Source organism: Schistocerca serialis, chromosome 2, assembly GCF_023864345.2.
Source record: "Schistocerca serialis cubense isolate TAMUIC-IGC-003099 chromosome 2, iqSchSeri2.2, whole genome shotgun sequence".
Taxonomy (NCBI): domain Eukaryota; kingdom Metazoa; phylum Arthropoda; class Insecta; order Orthoptera; family Acrididae; genus Schistocerca; species Schistocerca serialis.
Window position 1 is genome coordinate 316,130,094 of NC_064639.1, and position 24,814 is coordinate 316,154,907.

The window sequence follows — 24,814 nt, forward strand, 5'->3', positions numbered from 1 at the left end:
CCCAAATTGCTCCATTTTAACCAAAACAGCATCACATAGGCATCTCTCAGGAATTGCTGCATGAAAGTGACAACGATCCAGAACTTCTAATGAATTTGTGATAGGTGATGAAACATGGATATAAAGGTATGACATTGAAACCAAAGCCCAGTTGTCCCAATGGAACCTGCCTGAATAGCCAAAACAGAAAAAATTCGACAAGTTTGATCACATGTGAACATTTTTGTCGCTTTTTTTTTTTAATTTAATAGATATTTTACAATGGGAGATTGTATCACAAGTTTCTACCTTATGCTGGTACGATCAGTAAGGAATACTACATGGAAGTTGTAAACCGTTTGCATGAAGCAATCTGAAGAAAACGACCAGAAATGTAGCAAAACCAGTCATGGAAATTGCATCACAATAGTGATCCCACTCGCTCTTCAATACTTGTGCATGATTTTTTTGCAAAAAGCAAAACCATTATGTTGCTTCAGCCACCGTATTCAGCACAACTTTTTTCTATTCCCGAGGCTGAAGAAGACAATGAAAGTACGTCATTTTGCAACCATTGATGAAATAAAAACATAATTGCTAAAGGAGCTGAACACCGTAATGAAAAGTTTGTTCCACAAATGCTTCCAAGATTGCAGAAAGCACTGATACAAGTTTACTGTGGCTGAGGGGGATTAGTTTGTAGGGGAGAAAGCTGATTTTGATGAATAAATAAAGTTTCTTTAAGAAAAACAAAGATTCTGTTACTTTTTGATCACATCTTGTGTTTGTTTCTACAAAAGTGAACGCCATATGCATTTTAGTTCAAGATCTGGTGTGTTGCAGTCAACTACAAATTTCCACCAGTATCAGTCTGAAGAGCCTACCAGTATTTTGCTACGTTCATTGCAAAATGGGATGAAGTCATAGCTTTTATTCTGAGAAAACATTATCAGTTAATACTAGTAGCCATATGGCATTTCTTGTTCCTTGAATGTAGTCCACACACAGTGGGATTATGTAGTTCATGAATATTAATTTCTTTCTTTTATTGTAGGTATGCCTTGCTGTGCAGAATACACTGATAAAAGATGGTATCGTGCTATTATAGTAAGTGTGCAAGGTAATCAAGTCCAGATACAGTATGTCGACTATGGAAATATTGAAACTGTTGCTAAAGATAGGCAAGTATTAACTTTTAATTATAGTTAAGCTGTCATTACTGCTATTCTGTATGAACTGTTTTCACTATGTAAGAAACCATATGCAAACAATATTCCTTCCTTAAATGTAAATAATTCTTCACCTTAATTAGTCCCTTATTTTTAAGATGCTGAGTTGGATCGTTATTAACTTGATCACCTCTTCATGAGCCTTACATAACTGTTACTTCACTTTTGTATCTCCCATCTGATAGGCTGTAGCATTACTGGATCTCCAGTTTAAATGTTGCTGTCCCATTTTGAAATCCTTTTGTGGGCTTGGTATGGTCTGCATATGTTTGATAATGGTTTGTTAAACAACTGCCTTTCGCCTTCTTATTCTTCTTCTTCTTCTTCTCCTCCTCCTTCACACTTTTACCTCCTCTCAATTATCATTTGCCTTCCATGTATTACATAATGTTAGCTGATTTTACTCTAAGAGAGCTACTGAAATACTTGGGAATTCTTACTCCTTATAGTGTGGCCCCTTCTTACAATCTACACATGTACAGTATATTGTCTTCTGTTTCAGAGTTCATGAGATGAAAGAAGAGTGGTTACTAATTCCCATTCAGGTGCTAAGATGCAAACTTTGGAACTTAGAGGTGTCTGAAACTGCAGATATGAGTGAAGCATTGGATTGTATTTCACAATGCATATTGCAGCAAAATCTAAAGGCCTTAATAAAGGTAATGTGGTTCCCAGCAACTTTTATTTAAATGATTCCAAATGTTGCATTATGATTTTCATGATGTCTGACACAAAATGGAGAAAAACTTGTCAGTATTACCTCAGGAAGACTAACAGTCTGTTTACTTGAATCAGACGATGGGAAACCCAGGATGGAATGGAACAATATTATGAAAAGGAAAGTTGCTACTCACCATATAGCAGAAATGCTGAGTCACAGATAGGCACAAGGCTGTCACAAATGACAGTCTTTTTGTTGTGCCTATCTGCGACTCAGCATCTTCGCTATATGGCGAGTAGCAACTTTTCTTTTTATAATATTGTTGTATTCTGTTTACTGGGAAGCATGTGACTCATTAAGTTCAGCAGTGCACAAATGTTGGAACTCAATGAATCATAGCCATTAGTAGCTAATTTTTACTTTCATATTAGCAAAGATTGCACAGGCAACATGATACGGCAAGCCATTTTAAGCGGAAAAGCTGATCATCCATAATTTGAGATTGCAAGTGCAGAGAAAGATGGCAAAGTTCTTAAGACTCTGGCATTAACATTGATGAGTAGCAATTTTCAAATCCTTGTCCTGGTGTCCTAATTTAGGTTTTACTAGATCTCAGCCAGTCCAAGCAAATACTCTCTCTAACGACTTCGGTCTTGAAAAGATGTTCATCTCCTAACCTTTCTTCCTCTGCGACAACAACTTCCTTTAGAGTGCCTGAATGTCAGCCCATGAAATTACACTTCTCAAACAACTAGAGGCACATTTGCATCTGGAGAAATTCAAAACCATCCTACAATTGTGAGCGAGATGTCCCACTATTGTGGTAGTGGACTTGCAATCTGAACAGAAATCAGCATTAGTGGACATATGGAACCCACATCAACCAGACTGTTATTTGATGATATAACCATTTCTTTTGACCTTTTTCTGTTTTATGTTGGTGCCATTATTGATTATTCAGTTTGTTTGGCTGAAAATCTTCATTCCCATTGAGCCCAATTGGCAGCAAGCAAAATGTCTTGGAGTCAAGCCAGTACCTCTATGGAACAATTATGAGTTCTTTATGAGGACCTTATCAATAGTTCAACTCGATTGTAATGGTGCTGTTCACATTCAACTGAATGAACTAGATGCTGTTGACAACACTCACTGTGTAAAAGCACAGTATTTCTGATTGCTTCACCTGTTCCAGAGATAAGAGCGGAATGAGAAGTAAAGATAGATTGGGGGAAGAGAAATGAATAATGCAATTAAAAATAATGAAAGAAAATAGAGCAACATAATAATTTTAGCACACGCAAACACAGTCCATATCATCGTTGGACTGAAGCTGGCACAGTAATCACTAATGTACCACCTGAGACCAACTCTCTCTGGCGCTTCTCCCTTCATCTTTGTTTACGCTTGCCCTAATTAAAGATGGGTCACTCTCATCTTGGGGTCTGAGTGACCTGCTCTTCCCCAACCCATTCCCTGAGGAAGGAACTATTAGTCGCAAAAGCTAAAAAGTATCTCACTTTTTCTATTATGTACATCTCTCGGCAGAACATGACAATAATATTAAATAAGGAAACACTTCCTAATGTTTCTTAAAAGACATCATAGTCACAATTGACTGTATAAAATATTTATTATAAATATTTTATACAGTCAACGGCGACTATGATGTCTTTTAAGAAATACTATATGACTGTGAATCCCAACCATGAGAAGTTAATCACTTCCTGTTGTTTTATGAAGTTATATTTATCTGATTAACTTCTCATGGTTGGAGTTCACATGTCAAGTATGAAGTCATTTTAAAAGTTATATTTATTTGGTCACAAAACAGCTTTTGGTTTCTTAGCTCATCTTCAGGTGGCAACTAACTGTTGCAAACACAGATATAATGACCTCTCCAGGGGGCTCACCACTCTTTGGTGAGTTGGTCCTTGGCTACCACCCGGCCACAGCCTTTGCAGCACTTCTTCCATTTCCATGCTGTATGTCTGTCCCCTGCTATTCTTTTTCGCCTCCCTTGTAGAACATGTCTTGGGCAATTTTGGGGAATGCAGCCAGAAGATTCGATAGAACGTCATCGGAACAGTCCATTGTCTGTTTTTTTCCGTTTTCCTTCATTCTCCATCACCACCTCACTCTCTGCTTCAGCATTTGATGTCTCTCTTTTTTTCTGCTCCCTCCCTGTGCACTCCTGAAAGTCAGCCCACATGTTTGATGCTTAACAGGTGACTGGATAATGCGTAGTTCAACCCTGATTTTATAGATAGGTTTCACATGTACCCCCTGGTACAGGCCAGGCCTGGGGAGGTGTGATTGCCTGAGCCATTACCTTCCCAATTGCCAAATGGACCCTGTGTTTGGAGTTTGAGAGGTGTGACCTGAGGTGTGAACAGTCATCTAAGATTAGTGAGCCCCCTCTAAGGGGGCCCACAGTCGGAAGGAGTACGCCATCAGATACGCTGGCAATCAAGGGGGATTTTCGTGGGGCGAGGGGCTTTCAATGAGCCAAACATCTATTTAACGTAAATGCAAAGAGGCTAAGGATTCAACTATTCTCCCAGATGCATTTCGGTTCCTCATGGTGTCACATACTGCAGGACATCTGTCATTTGCTATGTTTAATCCATTTATTATTCAGGAAGGTGTTGATTCAATTGCAGGCTCTGTGAAGTCCTGTTCTTGCCTACACAATGGAACTGTACTTTTAGAGACAAATTGTGATTTTAAAGCACAGTTATCCTGTTCGTGTAGAGGCCCATCGTATGCTGAATTCTTCATCTGATGTTATTTGCACTCTGCTACGTGATTGCCTGGCTGAGGGGGAAATCCAACATTCTCTCTCTGATCAGGCGTCACTGAGGTCCATTGGGTGATGTAAAAGGTTGATGCAAACTTAGTGCCTCCACACATTCTTTTTCTCACATTTCTTCCATTGAATATTAAGGCAGGCTATAAAGTCATCACTGTCCAACCATACATTCCAAACACAATGTGTTGCTACCAGTGTCAACATTATAACCACACTCTTGTGTCCTGTCAAAACACAGACAAATATGTAACTTGTGGTAGAGGTGTTCTTGAGGGTGCTTACTTGCCTCCTCGTCCCTGCTGTATCAGTTGTAATGGTGAACACACTGCCACATTCCGTGAGAGTCCCATGTATCTTTATGAGCAGGCCACCCAGGAGATCCAGGTGAAGGAAAAAGTACTCTAGCCTGTCACACAAAAGTTAATGCCAAGTCAAAAGCCCTGTGTTTTACCATCCAGCACTAGTAGTATCATTCTTGCTATGCCTTGCTTTACAAAGGACATGACCAAGCAGACTTGTGACTTCCAGTCCAGTACTACAGTTGTGAAATTGCCCAGTATCATCGTAGCATCCCTGTCTCGTTCTCCTACAGCTGCGCATCAAGCTACCAGATCTTCGACACTGACAGCGAAATCAAGTGCTACACAACCAGCAGGCTGGAAAGGACAAAAGGAACACTCTCTCAAAAACTTTTTATATCCATTCAGCCAACAAATGTTGGAGTCTTTGTCTGCCAGCTGTAAAAGCTCCAAGAAATCAAACAAAGGCAAACGGTCTTCTGCTTTCCCGACTCGGAGATCCTCTTCAAAGGTGTTGTCGCATGATACCCTCAACTGGCTGACCTCCATTTCACCAGCGCCTACAATTTTGCTGCCCTTGGGTCTGCAGGTCACTCCAAGGAGGTGCCTGCTCTTTGTTTTTTTCTTCCTCCCCATTCCCCATTATGACTCTTCTGCAGTGGAACATTCATGGCATTAAATCTAACTAGGAGGAATTACAGCTGCTTTTGGAGTCACAGCCTCTGGTTTTTTTCTGCCTCCAAGAAACAAAGTTGCATCCTCGCGATTGCTTTGACCTCTCACTTTTCCTTCCTGTCCACTTTGCATGTCCTTCCTGTCTACTTTGACCCTTCTGTCCTCCTTTCTCCCACTCTGAGGATGACGTTCCATCTCATGGAGGGGCATGCTTCTCATTCAAGATTAAGTCCACAGCCAAACCGTCCCATTGAACAGCAGGCTGCAAGCTGTTGCAGTTTGCATTTTTCTTCCTCGTTTCACCTTTTCTCTTTGTAGTGTCAACACCCCTAGGTCACTCACTGTCACCAGGGCAGACTTACTACAGCTTATTCGTCAGCTTGCTCGCCTCTTTTTGCTGCTTGGCGACTCCCTTGAGAACCTGTCCGAGAGTTTCTGCCTTGGCTGACCTTCTCAGTCATCTCAACCTCATCTGACTTAACACTGGAGCATCCACGTTCCTTTATGACTCCACACACACCTATTCCCATTTGGACCTCTTTGGGCCTCTCATTCTGCAGTGCCCATCTTGCTCTTCATCTCGAGTGGTCCTTTCTCTCTGATTCGTACTGAAGTCACCATTTCCTGTGCACTATCTGTTTGCTGACTTCTACTCCACCTTTGTGTAAACCCAATTGGCAGCTTTCTAAGGCCAACTGGAAGCTTTACTCCTGCCTGATGACCTTTGACGAACAACATTTTCCCATTTGTGATGACCAGGTAGAGTACCTTACAAACATTACCTTATCACCGCAGAATGTTCCATACCTTGCACTTCTTCTTTACCACACTGTGTCTCCTGGTTCCCTGGTGGACCGAGGAATGCTGCGACCCGATTCACATGTGGAGACGTGCTCTCCATGTTTTTTAACCATCATCCTACAATGGCAACTGTATTTGTTATAAATAGCTGTGTGCATTGTTGTCGCAATCTTCTGGATAGCAAAAAAGCTAGCTGGATTTCCTGTACTGGTTCTTTTAACAGTTTCACTCCCTCTTCCATTGTGTGGGACAACCTATGTCAGCTCTCTGGGACCAAGGTTCATTGCCCAATTTCCAGCCTGTCCCTAGCATATGATGTCATTGTGAACCCTATTGCTATTTCCAACGCCTTGGGCCAATATTTAGTGGAGATTTTGAGATCCACCTACTATTATGCCACCTTCCTCCCATGGAAGCGAGTGGAGGGGGCTCAGGTGATATCCTCCTCCTCTACAATGCCACCTTTACTGTGAGGGAACTTGACCATCCTCTCACCACCTCCTGATCTCTGATCGCCCCCTCACCACACACACACACACACACACACACACACACACACCTCCCAGGCCTGGACAGTGTTCACATTCAGATATTGCAGCACCTTTCGCTTGCAGCCAATCACTTTCTCCTTCATACATAAATCACATTTGGGCAGATGGCATATTTCCCCAATGTTGATGTGAAGCCACTGTCGTATCCATACCTAAGCCCAGTAAGGAAAAACACCTCCCTTCTAGCTAACTCCCCATTTCTCTCATCAGCTGTGTTTACAACTTGATGGAACGCAGATTCAAGGCCAGCTGGTATGGAGGCACGCAAATCTCGCAATCTACTAATCACTGCACAATGTGGATTTAGAGCACGTAGTTCTGAAGTTGACCATCTCGTTACTTTGTCACCACACGTCATGAATGGTTTTCTGGGGAAATAGCAGACAGTGGGTGTGGTCTTTGATTTGGAGAAAGCCTATGACTCCTGCTGGAGTACTGGTATCTTCCGTACTCTATATACGTCAGGCTTCGAGGCTGCCATTTCCATCGGGAATTTTTAAAGACCAAGTTTACAAGGTAAATGTTGGTTTGGCCTTGTCAGACAACTTTGTCCAGGAGAACGGGGTTACTCAAGGCTCCATCCTGAGCATTGTCCACTTTGCTACAGCCATTAACCCTATTATGGACTGTCTCCCATCAGACATCTCCAGCTTTCTTTTTGTTAATGACTTTGCGATCTATTGCAGTTCTCCATGGACTTGTTCTCCATGGACTTGTTCTCCATGGACTTGTTCTCCATGGACTTGTTCTCCATGGACTTGTTCTCCATGGACTTGTCTCCTAGAGTGGTGTCTTTAGCGATGTGTCAATTGTCTTTATTTGTGGAGCGTCAACAGTGGCTTTCAATTTTTCCACTGACAAAACTGTTTGTATGAATTTCTGGCAATGCAGTGGGTTTCTTCCACCATCTTTACATCTTGGGCCTGTTGCTCTTCCATTCACTGACACTACGAAATTCCTGTTGCTAATGCTTGATTGGAAACTTTTGTGGTCCTGCCATGTGTCCTAGCTGGCCGCACGCTTTATCAAATCCATCACTGTCCTACTTGTCCTGAGTGATATTTCCTGGGGAGATAATCGGAGTACCTGCCTTCGTTTATACCGAACTTTTGTCTGATCGAAACTGGACTATGGATGTTTTGTGTATTCTTCTGCACAACTTTCCAGCTCAAACTGTCTTAGCACAATCCATTGCCATGGAATATGTTTGACCATTGTCGCCGTTTACGCAAGCCTGGTCGAGTCTATGCAGAAGCTGCTGAACTACTACTGTAATATCAATGTGATATGCTCCTAAGCGCATAAGCATGCCATTTGCCTGCTAAGCCCAGCCACCCGTCACTTGCACCCTTTTTTCAATGATTCCCTTAATTGCCAGTATGGGATGCTCCCTTCTTATCTGTTACTTCCTGGAGTTCACTTATCAGCTATTGCTCCAGCAGCTTAACCTCATGCTACGTTCCTAATGGGAGTAAACCCTTCACCGCCTTGGCTTCTTGCGGCAGCCTGTGTTCATCTTGTATTTCATTTGCTTCCTGAGTACACTACTCGGAATTCATTCTATTGCTGTATGTTTCATGACCTTCATACAAAACTTAGCTATAGCACATTTATGTACACTGATGGCTCTATAAGACCGACCATGGTGTCGGGTGTGCCTTTGTCGTAGGCACCAACCATTCTCAGTATCAGCTTCCGAACCACTGCTAGATTTTCATAGCAGAGCTCTTCACCCTGTATCAGACAATCCAATACACCTGGCGACACAAGCTTTTTAATTGTGTCATATGTTCCGAGTCTCTCAGAGCCCTTCAGGTTCTCTGTGTGCCGTACACAGTCCATCTCTTAGTGCAACATGTCCAAGAAAGCTTCCACTTGCTTGCTTTTGAGGAGCCACCATGAGTTCACGTGGGATCCTGGGCACCTTGGTCCAATGGGAAATGAGGCTGCTGACACTGCTACCAAGGCTGCAGTCCTCCTACCTTGGCCTGCTAGCTCTTTTATTCCTTCGGATTATCGTGGTGCCATTTTGGCATCACAGCTGGTCTTCTCTTCATGTGAACAAGCTTTGGGGAATTAAAGCTCTCCCAATGGATTGGTCAACCTCCTCTCGGCCCTCTCATCAGGAAGAGATCATTTAGCAAGGTCCGTATTCAGTACTGCCATTTTAGCCATAGTCATTTTTTACATGGTGAGCCCCACCACTTTGTGCTCATTTTCATCAACCTCTGATGGTTCATTTCCTGACCCAGTGCCCGTTTTTAATCTCTTGCATTCCAGTGTGTGTTTGGCATCTGAGTTATCGGGGTGTTTTGCTCTTATCCGTCATAGCAATGTGGTGAAGGACATTTAATCTTCAGTTGGGGATCTCGGCTGTGTACAATGTATTTTCTGGGCCTTTCTCCAAGGGAAGTCCTTGGTTTTAGCTCTATTTCCTTCCGTTGATTGGGCTTAACATATAATCGCTTTTAACTTATTCTTAAAGGAAGAAAGTAGTAGTAGTTTGACTTACATAGATATTATTTACACAGAAGAAACAAAAGCATAAGGAGATAATTATTTAACATTTATAGAAAAATCGTAGCTGTGCATCCAGAAATTCCTGCAAGCTCCCACCACCCACAAAGCCACAAAACCCGCAGCTTACCATTTGATGGTGCATCACCTCATGTCTGTTCCATTACCTAAATCTGCTTTTAAACAGAACTTCAGAGTATCAATGGCTACGGCTCTGCCCTGATTGATAATACACTATGAAAAGAGAAAATGTGTGAAATTCACTACTTCTGTACTCTGGCCTACAGGAACCAGCCAGCAGTTACAAAAACTGTAGTCCCATGTCACATACCAGCAAAATTTCAGTTACCTTTGCAAAAAGGTTACAGTCACTCAATTACAGACCTGCATTTTATAATACCACAGCATATCAAAAATTTTATTCAAGAGAAATGACAACCTATATCCCTATGGCACAGAGCGGTGTGTGTAAAATCATGTGCAAGCAGTGTGGAAAAGTATATATTTGTCAGTCAGCCTTAGCCATGCCAATCAGATTATCTGAACATGAGAAAAGCTGGAGATTAAGAAAGAAAGATTCAATCTTACCACTCGTATAATGTAGAATATGAAGATTTTATGTCCTTAAAAAAAGCAGAAAGGTGACCCTACTGGAAAGGAAATCAACCAACTTAAGGCACAGAACACTAGTGTGGGTTCAGTTGCCTGAGACTGCAGTCATGTGAGCGAGTTGCGTTTGTGTGTGTGTGTGTGTGTGTGTGTGTGTGTGTGTGTGTGTGTGTGTGTGTGAGAGAGAGAGAGAGAGAGAGAGAGAGAGAGAGAGAGAGAGAGAGAGAGAGAGAGTCTTCTTGTTGTGCCTATCTGCGACTCAGCATCTCCACTATATGTTGAGTAGCATCTTTCCTTCTCATAATATTGACACAGAGTACTAGGTTAGTATAAAATTACCAAACTCAGTTGTATTTTCCGTGTAAATGGCAAATCATTTTATCTGTGTTTGCGACATTCAATTGCCACCTGAAGATGGCCTAAGGAGCTGAAAGCTGATTCTCGACCAAATAAATATAATTTTGCAGAACATCAAGAAGTGTTACTTTATTTGATTACATTACTATTACAAAAAGAAAAATGTAGTCGCAGGTTTACAAAATTAATGATATCAATGAAAAATTCAACACTTTCATTGATACATCAACCCATTTCTTTCAAATTGCTTACCTGCTGAAAACTGTAACCATAAGGGGGAATTCTAGTACAAACAGCTGGATCACAAGGGGAATAAGGGTTTCTTGCCAGAAGGAAAAACTACTTCACGAAGTGTGTAAATCAGAAAATTCTCAATTGAAATACATGTGTTCTACAAAACATACTCCAAAATACTAAGAAATGTAGTAAGAGCAACAAAAATTAAGCATAACGAAAATACATTTCTAATTCAGATAATAAAGACAAGGCTATGTGGAGTGTTATAGAAAAAGAATCTGGTGAATACAGGTTATCCTGCAACAATATAACACTATCGCCAAAAAATAAAAAACTAACAATCCCCTTACAAGTACCAACAGTTTTAACAGTTTTTTTTCACAAGTGTTGTTGATAATATCATACAATCTAGCTTACAAAACAGCACCCAAGACAATGAATACAAAATAAGTGCTTGTAGAGGGTCAGTGTACATCAGTTCCATCTCACAACATGAAGTAGCTAATGCAATTAAAGGACTAAAAAATTCCAACTCCACAGGCATTGATGGTGTCCGTGCATGAATTTTAAAGAAGAGTGCATCAAGCCTAACTGAAATAGTTGCACTTATGCGACTGCTTACTTCAGGCAGGTACTTTCCTAGATGTACTGAAATCATGTAAAGTCACTCGAGTGTATGAAAAACGTGATAAAGATAATGTAAATAACTACAAACCCATCAAAATTTCCTCCTTCATTTCAAAAGTGATAGAAAAAGTGATGTAAGGCAATCTTATGAAATTTGTAAATAAAAACAACATCCTATGTAATGAACAACATGGATTCAGAAATAAGAGGTCAAGACAACTGCTATTCATGAGTTCATCAATTCCATATTAAGCCTAATGGACAAGAAAAAGAAGTCGATAGTAGTATTTATTGACTCGTCATAAGCTTTTGATGAGGTGGGCTATAAAATTCTGCCGTCAAAGCTTGAAAATATAATAGCTGAGGTCTGTCCAACAACTGGATCAATTCCTTCCTGAGCAATTGTATGCAGGCAGTGTGCATCAAGCACACAAATATCCATCTCAAAATTGTATCTGAACACTTATCAGACTATAAACAAATTAAATATTGTGTACGCCAAGGATCACTAATGGGACCTCTTGTGTTCCTTCTGTATATTAATGATCACAACTTAAATGTGGATGTACATAAAATAATCATATTTGCAACAATTCTACTAAAAGGAGACAGCAAAGATCAATTACAGCAACCAGTAAACACTGTCACAAAACAACTTAGCAGCTGGGCACTGAATAATCAATTTGTAATAAACAGTAAAAAAAAAACATAGCACTAAAATTCCACAATGCTCCAAACAAGGTCATATTTATCCCATTGGTCACTATCTAGACAAACTAGTTGTAACAGTACTGAAAGCAAATTCCTAGGGCTTTAGCTGCAGAGCTATGTAAAATGGAATAAGCATATTAAATACCTTAATGCAGAACAGAGCATGACGTTTTACCTTCTTTGTTCACAAAAATTGTGCTGTAGTGAGAAAACAGTAATGAATGCATATCATGTCTACTTCCATTCTTGCCTTAAATATGGAGTCACTTTCTGGAAAAAATCTAAAACAGCTAATAGCACTTTCAAACCACAGAAAAGGGCCATTAGAATCTGTTAGGGTGTGAACCTAGAGACTCTTGCGAACCTCTGTTTAATATATCTGGTATTCCTCCGTTACCGTGTGTACACATTATGGAAATCTTGTTGTTTTGGTCTTCAGTCCACAGACTCTTTTTGATGCAGCTGTCCATGCTACTGTATCCTGTGTAAGTATCTTCATCTCCGAATAATTACTGCAGCCTACATCCTTCTGAATCTGCTTAGTGTATTCATGTCTTGGTCTCTCTCTATGATTTTTAATCTCCTTCCCCCCCCCCTCCCCCCCTCCACCCCCCCCCCCCCCCCCCACTACTAAACTGGTCATCCCTTGATGACTCAGAATGTGTCCTACCAACTGATCCCTTTATCTAGTCAAGTTATGCCCAATTCTATTCAGTACCACCTCATTAGTTATGTAATCTACCCATCTAATCTTCCACATTCTTCTGTATCACCACATTTCGAAAGCTTCTATTCTCTTCTTGTCTAAACTATTTATCGTCCGTGTTTAACTTCCATACAAGGCTACACTCCAAACAAATATTGTCAGAAAAGACTTCTTGGCACTGAAATCTATACTTGATGTTAACAAATTTCTCTTCTTCAGAAACACTTACCTTTCCATAGCCAGTCTACATTTTATACCCTCCCTACTTTGACAATCATCAGTTATTTTGCTTCCCAAACAATAAAACTCATTTACTACTTTAAATGTCTCATTCCCTAATCTAATTCCCTCAGCATTACCTGATTTAATTCAACTACATTCCATTATCCTCATTTTGTGTTTGTTGATGTTCATATTTTTTTAAAAATTTTTTATTGCTGGTTGCTCAATATACGGATGAATAACATCGGGGATAGGCTACAACCCTGTCTCAATCCCTTCTCAACCACTTTTTGTGTCCCTCAACTCCTGTAACTGCCATCTGGTTTCTGTACAAATTGTAAATAACCTTTCACCCCCTGTATTTTACCCCTGCCACCTTCAGAATTTGAAAGAGAGCAATCCAGTCAACATTGTCAAAAGCTGTCTCTAAGTCTACAAATCCTTGAAATGTAGGTTTGCCTTTCCTTGCCCTATCTTTTAAGATAAGTCGTAGGGTCAGTATTGCCTCAAATGTTTCAACATTTCTACGGAATCCAAACTGATCTTCCCCGAGGTCGGCTTCTACCAGTTTTTCCATTCATCTGTAAAGAATACACGTTAGTATTTTCCAACCGGGACTTATTAAACTGATAGTTCGGTAATTTTCACATCTGTCAACACCTACGTTCTTTGGGATTGGAATTATTATATTCGGCTTGAAGTCTGAGGGTATTTCGCCTGTCTCATACATCTTGCTCACTAGATGGTAAGTTTTATTAGGCCTGGCTCTCCCAAGGCTATCAGTAGTTCTAATGGAATGTTGTCTACTCCTGGGGCATTTTTTTGATTTAGGTCTTTCAGTGCTCTGTCAAATTCTTCATGCATTATCATATCTCCCATTTCATCTTCATCTATGTCCTCTTCCATTTCCATAATATTGCCCTCAAGTATGTTGACCTTGTATAGACCCTCTGTATACTCCTTCCCTCTTTCTGCTTTCCCTTCTGTGCTTAGGACTGGTTTTCCATCTGAGCTCTTGATATTCATACATGTGGTTCTCTTTCCTCCAAAGGTCTCTTTAATTTTCCTGTAGGCAGTGTCTATCTTACCCATAGTGACACATTCTTATATTTGACCTCTAGCCATCCCTGCTTAGCCATTTTGCACTTCCTGTCAATCTCATTTTTGAGACGTTTGTATTCCTTTTTGCCTGCTTCATTTACTGCATTTTTATATTTTCTGCTTTCATCTGTTAAGTACAATTCTTTTCTGTTACCCAAGGATTTCTACTAGCCCTCGTCTTTTTATGTACTTGAGCCTCTGCTACCCAGTGTGAAAACGTAACAGTTATTACTGAGGTCAAAACCTTTGGAAAATATCTAGTCATATTTACAGCACCACTACTTTTACTACATTGAAGAATATTTAAATTTATGAAACGTGTTATATGAATAATTAATGTGTGAAGTGTTTTATTGCAGCCTTAAATAAGTATGTCTAGAAATCATTTTTGGAGATATACTTATAACGTGACTTGTCCAGTGTATTATGCAAAAGGTGCTTGTTTACACAGTAAGGCCAACAAATACAATACAATACAATATACATTTTGCCTCTTGGAAGGTAAGTTTTAGCCAAGATTCTGTGATCATACAATGGCACACAGTCACTACTCAATATGTAATGTACAGTCAGTATACTCATTTCCACAAGATAACATTAAAGGTTTCCCAGCTGGGTGAATGATTTACCTTTAAAACAGATAATGTGATAGAGCTACATAGTACACTGTCATTGAATTATTTCTTTACTAGCCTTAGGTTTGTAGGAGTGGTAGAATTTTTTTGGTTAACCATCCTTCATGTTCGTTAAAAACTGAACAATATATGTAGGATTGGAAGAATCACACATAAGACTACCAGCTCTTCGACATGTGTGCTTTTCCACAGTGATAGATTTGATTTCTCATTAGCTCCTCCTCCTCTTCCTCCTCCTCCTCCTTCCCCTTCCTAGCTGCACTGTCAGTTATGGGCACTGGCCTGCTCTAAGACATCATTCCATTCAATCCTGCCTAGCGTCTTGCATCTTCATCCTCTGACACCAATAATTTTTAGACCTTATTGTACATTATCCATGAATCAAAGTGTTTGTTATCCGCTGCTTCTTTGTCCCCGTAGGATTGTAGCAGCACTTTTTGGGGTTTGGGGGGGGGGGGGGGGGGGGGGGGGGGGGTTCTCATGTTTCATACAAAAAATATTGTGTGACCCATTTCAAGCAGTTTATTTTAATGAACTTTATTATTTCAAGATTTTTTGTGTTCAAAACTATACTGTTCATATCACTCTCTGTCTTCACTAGTTACCCCCATAGATTTTATGTAAAACTTTCCAGTCAAAACAATATAAAATCTCTTCACATTGTTGCATCAATGTCCAGGTTTTTAAGAAGTATATTTTAATACTGTATGTATGTTTTATATAGTTGACACTTTGTTCTCCTGGACAGATTCATGGACTTCGGTTCTGTTGCCAGTCCATAATAACATTTATTAGCTAAGTGGATGTGTTGCTATATTTCCTCATTTATACGCTTCTGTGATGCTAACAGTATTCCTAGAGAAATGCACACTAACTGATTCTATTTGTGCCTGGTCAATTTCTACTTCATATTTAGTTGTCATTGTACTGTTTGATTTTATTGATCTTCACTTCGTCTCATTTCTGTTGCTGCTGCTACCAATGCCCCCGTATTTTCTTTAGCAGCTACTTCCGTTCTTGCAGTAATATCCACGTCATCTGCATACCATATTTACTCGAATTTAAGCCGCACTCAGATCTAAGCCGCACCTGAAAAATGAGACTTGAAAGCGAGGAAAAAAAATTTTCTCGGATCTAAGCCTCACCTTAAATCTGAGACTCGAAATTCAAGGGGAGAGAAAAGTTTAGGCCGCACCTCCAAATCGAAACAAAGTTGGTCCATTGTAATATGAGACACAATTTAGGTCGAATGAATGACGATACAGCTATAGTAGTTTGGTTCGAGTCGTAGGCTTAGCAGTTAAACTTTACCAGGTAGCCGCTGCTATGCGTCAGGCGCTCCGTCTGTATTTATACGGGTACCCTTCCTTTTTCACATGCTTCGTCTGATTTGAATTGATTGCTTATTTTTCTTTGATCTGATAAGTGCCATTCTCTTTGTTATAGTTGTTTACGTCACTCAAAGCTGAAAATGCATTACTGTACTGTGTCATGCATTGTTTGTCGCAATCTGATAATGAGTGTTTACGACCTGTCGCCGCTCGCGGCATGGCTTGCTTTTGTGCGCCCTACCACCACTTACAATTTTTTTTAAAAAAAGAGAGAGAGAGGAATCAGCTCACTTGCGAAACAATGTCAAGAGACTGCTATTTGTTGTTACTTACACTACTGCTTTCTTTGATAATGATCAACAAGAACCAAATAATGGACTGCGTATGATAGAAGATGATCTGAACGAGAGTTTAGCGAAAAATTTTCTCCGTTTGATAATCTTTGCAGACGCCTATTTAGTACATTACATTCTGCACAGAAATTAGTCATCTTAGATTTAAAAATGTAATCAATTGCTGTGCTTCATTTCTGACTGTATCACTATTCGGCACAAGAATAATACGAATATAAACATGACATGATATGTATATTCTTCCGCGTTTGCTATTGTTTCACTCTAGTTTCGTAGTTTACTAGGCAGACAGGGTTTAAATGAGATAGCAGCAAACATGAAAGAATACATGGCAAAATGTTTATATTCGTATTATTATTATGGTGAAGAGAATACTGCATGTGATTCACAATTCATAAAAGTTCCTATTAGCAACCATCTCTTCTCACAGGTAGGAAAAAATTCAGAACGCAGAGTTGGCCATACTGACAAACATCCCAAACAGTCTTGTCAGTCGAATTTTCGTAGAACATTGAAATTCTGCTACATTCGAAGATGAACAATACGGAATTTGTATTTACTTCATTGGATAATGTATGAAAAGGCAGTGGTCGAAACTCAGGGCGGAGGAAGAAAGCTCGTCTTCCACCTTTTTTTTTTAATTTATTTACTGACGCAGAGGTTTTGGTGCCAGTATTTATCTTTGTGCCTGCGAAGCGCTACATATATTCAACGACAGAAGTTAGTTGTGGTGGCACCTACCAACATTTTTCAGAACCTCCGCTTTGCACTCGATTCTAAGCCGCAGGCGGTTTTTGGATAAGTGCGACTTAGATTCGAGTAAATACAGTAGGTCAAAACCTGCACCAATCCATTGAATATATTGCTGTAATGTTGATTTGCCCCCCCTCTCACCCCCCTCCATGAACCATGGACCTTGCCTTTGGTGGGGAGGCTTGTGTGTCTCAGCGATACAGATAGTCGTACCGTAGGTGCAACCACAATGGAGGGGTATCTGTTGAGAGGCCAGACAAACGTGTGGTTCCTGAAGAGGGGCAGCAGCGTTTTCAGTAGTTGGAGGGGCAAAAGTCTGGATGATTGACTGATCTGGCATTGTAACACCAACCAAAATGGCTTTGCTGTGCTGGTACTACGAGCGGCTGAAAGCAAGGGGAAACTACACCCATAAATTTTCCCGAGGGTTTGCAGCTTTACTGTATGGTTAAATGATGATGGCGTCCTCTTGGATAAAATATTCCGGAGGTAAAATAGTCCCCCATTCGGATCTCCGGGCGGGGACTACTCAAGAGGACGTCGTTATCAGGAGAATGGATCTTCGGGCGGGGACTACTCAAGAGGACGTTGTTATCAGGAGAAAGAAAACTGGGATTCTATGGATTGGAGCATGGAATGTCAGATCCCTTAATCGGGCAGGTAGGTTAGAAAATTTAAAAAGGGAAATGGATAGGTTAAAGTTAGGTATAGTGGGAATTAGTGAAGTTCGGTGGCAGGAGGAACAAGACTTTTGGTCAGGTGAATACAGGGTTATAAATACAAAATCAAATAGGGGTAATGCAGGAGTAGGTTTAATAATGAATAAAAAGAAAGGAATGTGAGTACACTACTACAAACAGCATAGTGAACACATTATTGTGGCCAAGATAGACACAAAGCCCACGCCTACTACAGTGGTACAAGTTTATATGCCAACTAGCTCTGCAGATGACGAAGAAATTGATGAAATGTATGATGAGATAAAAGAAATTATTCAAATAGTGAAGGGAGATGAAAACTTAATAGTCATGGGTGAGTGGAATTCGATAGTAGGAAAAGGGAGAGAAGGAAACGTAGTGGGTGAATATGGATTGGGGGTGAGAAATGGAAGAGGAAGCCGCCTGGTAGAATTTTGCACAGAGCATAACTTAATTATAGCTAACAGTTGGTTTAAGAATCATAAAAGAAGGATGTATACATGGAAGAAGCCTGGAGATACTAGGAGGTATCAGATAGATTATATAATGGTAAGACAGAGATTTAGGTACCAGGTTTTAAATTGTAAGACATTTCCAGGGGCAGATGTGGACCCTGACCACAATCTATTGGTTATGAACTTCAGATTAAAACTGAAGGAACTGCAAAAAGGTGGGAATTTAAGGAGATGGGACCTGGATAAACTGACTAAACCAGAGGTTGTACAGAGTTTCAGGGAGAGCATAAAGGAACAATTGACAGGAATGGGGGAAAGAAATACAGTAGAGGAAGAATGTGTAGCTTTGAGGGATGAAATAGTGAAGGCAGCAGAGGATCAAGTAGGTAAAAAGACGAGAGCTAGCAGAAATCCTTGGGTAACAGAAGTAGTGTTGAATTTAATTGATGAAAGGAGAAAAAATAAAAATGCAGTAAATGAAGCAGGCAAAAAGGAATACAAACATCTCAAAAATGATACCGACAGGAAGTGCAGAATGGCTAAGCTGGAGTGGCTAGAGGACAAATGTAAGGATGTCAAGGCTGATTTCACTAGGGGTAAGGAGGCCTTTGGAGAAAAGACAACCACTTGTATGAATATCGAGAGCTCAGGTGGAAACCCACTTCTAAGCAAAGAAGGGAAAGCAGAAAGGTGGAAGGAGTATATAGAGGGTCTATACAAGGGCGATGCTCTTGAGGACAATATTATGTGTGGTGTCACCGCCAGACACCACACTTACTAGGTGGTAGCCTTTAAATCGGCCGCGGTCCGCTAGTATACGTCGGACCCGCGTGTCGCCACTCTCAGTAATTGCAGACAGAGCGCCGCCACACGGCGGGTCTAGAGAGACTTACTAGCACTCGCCCCAGTTGTACAGCCGACTTTGCTAGCGACGCCACACTGACAAATACGCTCTCAATTGCTACGACCTAGCAAGGCGCCATCACCAAGTTATATTGAGATGATAATACTGTATCAACAAGACCAATGTTCACCAATTGTGGATTAAAGTTAAGTATTCCAGAAGCTATGTACTTTTCTTTATAGCATTCATTACGTATCCTGTTTCAGACCTCACGCCAGCCTGCATGAGTTTAAGCGCGTGCCTTTCGGCTTCCTCTCATTGTGTCTAGGCTGTCTTGTCTAGACACAACATTATGGAAATGGTAGAGGATGTAGATGAAGATGATATGGGAGATATGATACTGCGTGATAGAGCACTGAAAGACAGAAGTCGAAACAATGCCCCAGGAGTAGACAACATTCCATTAGAACTACTGACAGCTTGGGAGAGCCAGGCCTAACAAAACTCTACCATCTAGTGAGCAAGATGTATGAGACAGGCGAAATACCCTCAGACTTCAAGAAGAATATAATAATTCCCATCCCAAAGAAAGCAGGTGTTGACAGATGTGAAAATTACCGAACTATCAGTTGAATAAGTCATGGTTGGAAAATACTAACGTGTATTCTTTACAGATTAATGGAAAAACGTAGAAGCCGACCTCGGGGAAGATCAGTTTGGATTCCATAGAGATGTTGGAACACGGGAGGCAATACTGACCCTACGACATATCTTAGAAAATAGATTAAGGAAAGGCAAACCTACGTTTCTAGCATTTGTGGACTTAGAGAAAGCTTTTGACAATGTTGTCTGGAATACTCTTTTTCAAATTCTGAAGGTGACAGGGGTCAAATACAGGGAGCAAAAGGCTATTTACAATTTGTACAGAAACCAGATGGCAGTTATAAGAGTTGAGGGACATGAAAGGGAGGCAGTGGTTGTGAAGGGAGTGAGACAGGCTTGTAGCCTATCCACGGTGTTATTCAGTCTGTATATTGAGCAAGCAGTAAAGTAAACAAAAGTAAAATTCAGAGTAGGTATTAAAATCCATGGAGAAGAAATAAAAGCTTTGAGGTTTGCTGATGACATTGTAATTCTGTCAGAGACAGAAAAGGACTTGGAAGAGCAGTTCAACAGAATGTACAGTGTCTTAAAAGGAGGATATAAGATGAACATCAATAAAAACAAAATGAGGATAATGTAATGTAGTCGAATTAAGTCATGTGATGCTGAGGGAATTATATTAGGAAATGAGACACTTAAAATAGTAAAGGAGTTTTATTGTTTGGGGAGAAAAATAACTGATGATGGTCGAAGTAGAGAGGATATAAAATGTAGACTGGCAATGGCAAGGAAAGCGTTTCTGAAGAAGAGAAATTTGTTAACATCGAGTATAGATTTAAGTGTCAGGAAGTCTTTGCTGAAAGTATTTGTATGGAGTGTAGCCATGTACGGAAGTGAAACATGGACGATAAATAATTTGGACAAGAAGAGAATAGAAGCTTTCGAAATGTGTTGCTACAGAAGAATGCTGAAGATTAGATGGGTAGATCACATAACTAATGAGGAGGTATTGAATAGGGTTGGGGAGAAGAGGAGTTTGTGGCACAACTTGACTAGAAGAAGGGATCGGTTGGTAGTACATGTTCTGAGGCATCAAGGGATTACCAATTTAGTATTGGAGGGCAGCATGGAAGGTAAAAATTGTAGAGGGAGACAAAGAGAAGAATACACGAAGCAGATTCAGAAGGATGTAGTTTGCATTAGATACTGGGAGATGAAGCAGCTTGCACAGGATAGAGTAGCATGGAGAGCTGCATCAAACCTGTCTCAGGACTGAAGACCACAACAACAACAATGTTGATTTGAGTCAATCTTATTATTTTCTTTAGAACGGTATTAAAAAGCACACATGAGAGTGCATTCCACTGCCCCAGTCAACAGTTAGCCTAAAAAGTTGCCATTAAATTTCATTGTATTTGCACTTTATATTCTACTGTTTTCATAGTTTGACTTAATGGGGTGTATTAACTGTTTTGGCATGCCAGGTTCATTCATGGTTTCAATAAGCATTTTCTTTTTATGGTATAATATGATGCTGCAAAATCTGCAAGTACGTGATGTGTTTCAATATTGTATCCTCTTCTTCCTTCCCGTATTTGCCTCACCGTGGGTATTTGGTCAATAGTTGATTTGCAAGAGCTAAAGCCTGCTTTGTATCTCCAGATTACTTTTCTTGCAGCAGGTTTTACATGGGTACAAAGCAGGAAGGAGGATATTTTGTACATTAAGCTCAATAAAGTAATTCTTCGATAGTTTTTGCATTCCAAGATGTCCGCTTTATTATATACATCACGTATTACTCCCATTTTCCAATCATTTGGGATGACTTTTTGTGTCCAGATATCTGAGATCAGTGTATACAGTTATTTAACTGTGAGGGTGATATGGAAAGTAACTGCCATTCTAGCATGGCATTTGTATTGGTGCACAGAGTGCTGCCATTTCCACATTCACTGTTTCTCTGAGTCAGTAAGCTTCCAGTTGCAAAAAATGAACCTCTTTCTTCCACACATACGCTGGTTCTAACCTGGAAACAAGAGTACTGCAATAAAAAAGACCACGAAATGTGAGCAGAAATAAGATTTCTTTCACTGCAGAACATTTTAGCAGCAGCAGACATTCATCAGTGTTTGCTGTGTGTGATGCAAGTGTAATAACTGAAGGTGTTGTGTGACAATGGGTTCAATTTTTTACAAGTGGTAGAATAAACATTCATGGTAAAGAGAGTAAAGATTTTGTCAAGAAAAACAGTTCATGAAAATCAAAGATTCTTGATCTCTGAACTTCCTGAACACTTCATGCATATTTCACTTACAGTTTTGTTCAAAGTCATTAGTAATAACAGAGACTACCAAAGTTGTGTGCTTTGTGAGTACTGAAATTGCTCACTGAGGTCCACAGAACCAAACAAATGGGCTCTGCCCTTGATTTCCTTTCATTCTGTGACATGGAAGGAAACGGATTTCATCTCTTCACTCACAAGAAGAAGTGGCTTGCATCGCAGCACTTTGATGATGGCAACAAATTTCAAAACACTGTGAAAGACTGCCTATGCTCCCAGGCATCTAAATTTTATGAAGAAGAAATTTATAAATTAGTGAACTCCATGACATATGCTTAAATTTCAATGGTGACTGTGTTGGAATAGAGATAAAGCTGTAGTTTCAAGATGTATATATACACCCCACCTCCCTTGCAACCTTTTCATTTACAGCTATATGGAAGTTGCTTTCTAAAATGCCCCCATAGATGATCTCCACCACATTTAATATGCTCAGCTGACAGGTTGCCATTGCCAGGTGACTTATTGTTAGCTAGTTTCTTAATTGCTTGTTGAATTTCTTAGATTGAGGGCATCCAATTTTCTTCTTTTTCCAACAGTTGGTTTACAGTTAGTTTCTGTGCTTCAGAATTCTCTTGAGTGTATCAATTCCTTAAAATACTCTGTCCAACATTGTAACAATCCCTCCTGTAAAGCTATTAATTCTCCATTTTTCCTTCTACATCTTGTTTTTGGTTGAAGGCTGCTTCTAAGGCTATTGACCTTTCTGTAGAATTTCTTGTTTTATTAACATTATTCAGTATCCTGCAACTGCCTTTCAAAAAAGCTTCTTTCTTTTGCTTTAAGGTTTCACTTTTCTCGCACTCTTAATCATAACATTGGTTTCTTCTGGTCTGTTGTTCTATACGAATCACTTCCTCTGCAGCAGTCTATATTTCGTTCCTGATTTCGTACCATTGGCCATGGATGATATGAGTATAGTTGTGAAGGATTCCTGTTAATCTATTTTCCAAATTATTCACAGCCTTCCTTGGGTCCGTAAGTTCTGAGATATTATACTTCCTTTGTGTTTCTCCTTTAACTTGAACACTGGAGCAAGCTTACCAACAGTGTCCAAAATACAAATATAAATGGTGACAAGAGATCCGAATGCTAAGTTAGGGTAGGAGTGGGTCTTTCCCCCTACCTGTAGTAAACACAGCCTGCATAAAGAGAGTAGTAACACCTGATAAATTTTGCAGTGTAACTTAACAAGGCAGTGTCCAACATGTGGTTCCAACATAAGAACATGTGTAAAATGGCTTTGGTGTCATCAGATAACAATACTTGGAACAAATTGATCATATGTTAATAGATATTAGACAAGGCTCTGATGTACTGGATTGCTGTTGTTTCTGAGGTCAAAAATGGACTCAGATCACTACCTCCTCATACTAAAAGTAAGAGGGACAATTTAGAAAGCACATTAGCACCCACACATGGAGATATATACATATGAGGTGCTGAGAACCATAAGGGCCTAAAGCAGATGGTTTTTGAGCCCACATATAAGTGAATATTAGAGAAACTGATAAGACAGACCATAAGATCAACAGATATCAGGAACATGAATAAATGCTACAATTTCACAATCTGTGATGATGTATTGTAGCCCTTATGGTCCTCAGCACATTGTATCATTGTTACTAACCTGATTGGCAACATAGAATTACATTTATTAGTCAAGTAAGGAAGCAGTTAAGAAACTAATCATAACTCGTATGAGTAGCTTTCCATATAAATAGAAATCAAAGGCATTTCTGTTGTGTCGGTTAACCAGTTTATTTCCTGATTACTACAGAATATTGATTGGTGTGATATACCATGTGTAGCAGACAGTAATATTAAAGCTTTACTTGAAAAATATTTACAATTTTTTTTAAATTATAGTATGGTACAACATTTTTTCATGTAATTTTATTTTCTTTATAGGAACGCCATCCCACATTGGTTGTAGAACTACAAACAATAGACGACGGAAAACTAATATATGAAAAATTATTAGAGACTGGACTTTTGAAAAGAACTGGCAGCGATTCAAAAACATTAACTTTAAACTTTGAAAATAAAGACTGATATGTGTGTTAATGATTTGGGTGATTGTCTTTGTTAGTCACTGAAAGGATAGGTTTTTCACTTTGTCTTATTTATTTCAGACCATACAGATATCATGAAAAGACTTAAATATTATTTTGTTGCATTTTTTAAGGGTATTACTTTGTTCATTTTTTATTTGACTTTCCAGTGTGAAAACAGTATTTTTATTTTTAAGTGACATTCCAGTTTCTTATTTAGCTAAAATTATTTCAGCAGTTTATTGTGTCTTTTGTGTGCTATTTCGTGATATAGAAATAAATGTTTTGTATTGCCGTTTATTTGTTGTGTGTATTAAAGTTGACATTACTTCTTATCCTTGACTTCCCTGGAACCAAAGCATTTTAAGTTACAAATAGTAATAAAGAAGAGAAGTTTTTCATAACTGTGTACAAATCAAAACATACGTCTATTCTAAACTGGAATTTAAAAATTCAAGGTATAAGTAGAAAGGATTTTGCTTCCCAGTCCAGCAAACAGTTTTAGTATGCCAGGAACTTTCATACCAGCGTGCATGACACTGCAGAGTGAAAATTTCATTTCGGACACTGCTGAAAATTGACAGATGTATTATGAAATGTATTCGCAAATTGTGAATGAAAATATACAACAGCTATATGATTTATTAGTAACATAT

The 24,814-nt window shown here is 39.6% G+C and overlaps 1 protein-coding gene across 4 annotated transcripts in view; it reads left to right on the forward strand.

Annotated features, from left to right (window-relative positions):
- Window positions 1-24,280, forward strand: part of LOC126457111 (RING finger protein 17) — a 505,497-nt gene extending 481,217 nt beyond the window's left edge. For all 4 annotated transcript variants that reach the window (XM_050093159.1, XM_050093158.1, XM_050093161.1 and 1 more), the window contains 3 exons: window positions 1,034-1,160; window positions 1,711-1,867; window positions 24,016-24,280. In XM_050093159.1, coding sequence (XP_049949116.1) covers window positions 1,034-1,160; window positions 1,711-1,867; window positions 24,016-24,159 — 428 coding nt within the window. In that variant the 3' untranslated portion in view covers window positions 24,160-24,280. The remainder of the gene's footprint in view (window positions 1-1,033; window positions 1,161-1,710; window positions 1,868-24,015) is intronic.
- The last annotated feature ends 534 nt before the right edge of the window (window positions 24,281-24,814 follow it).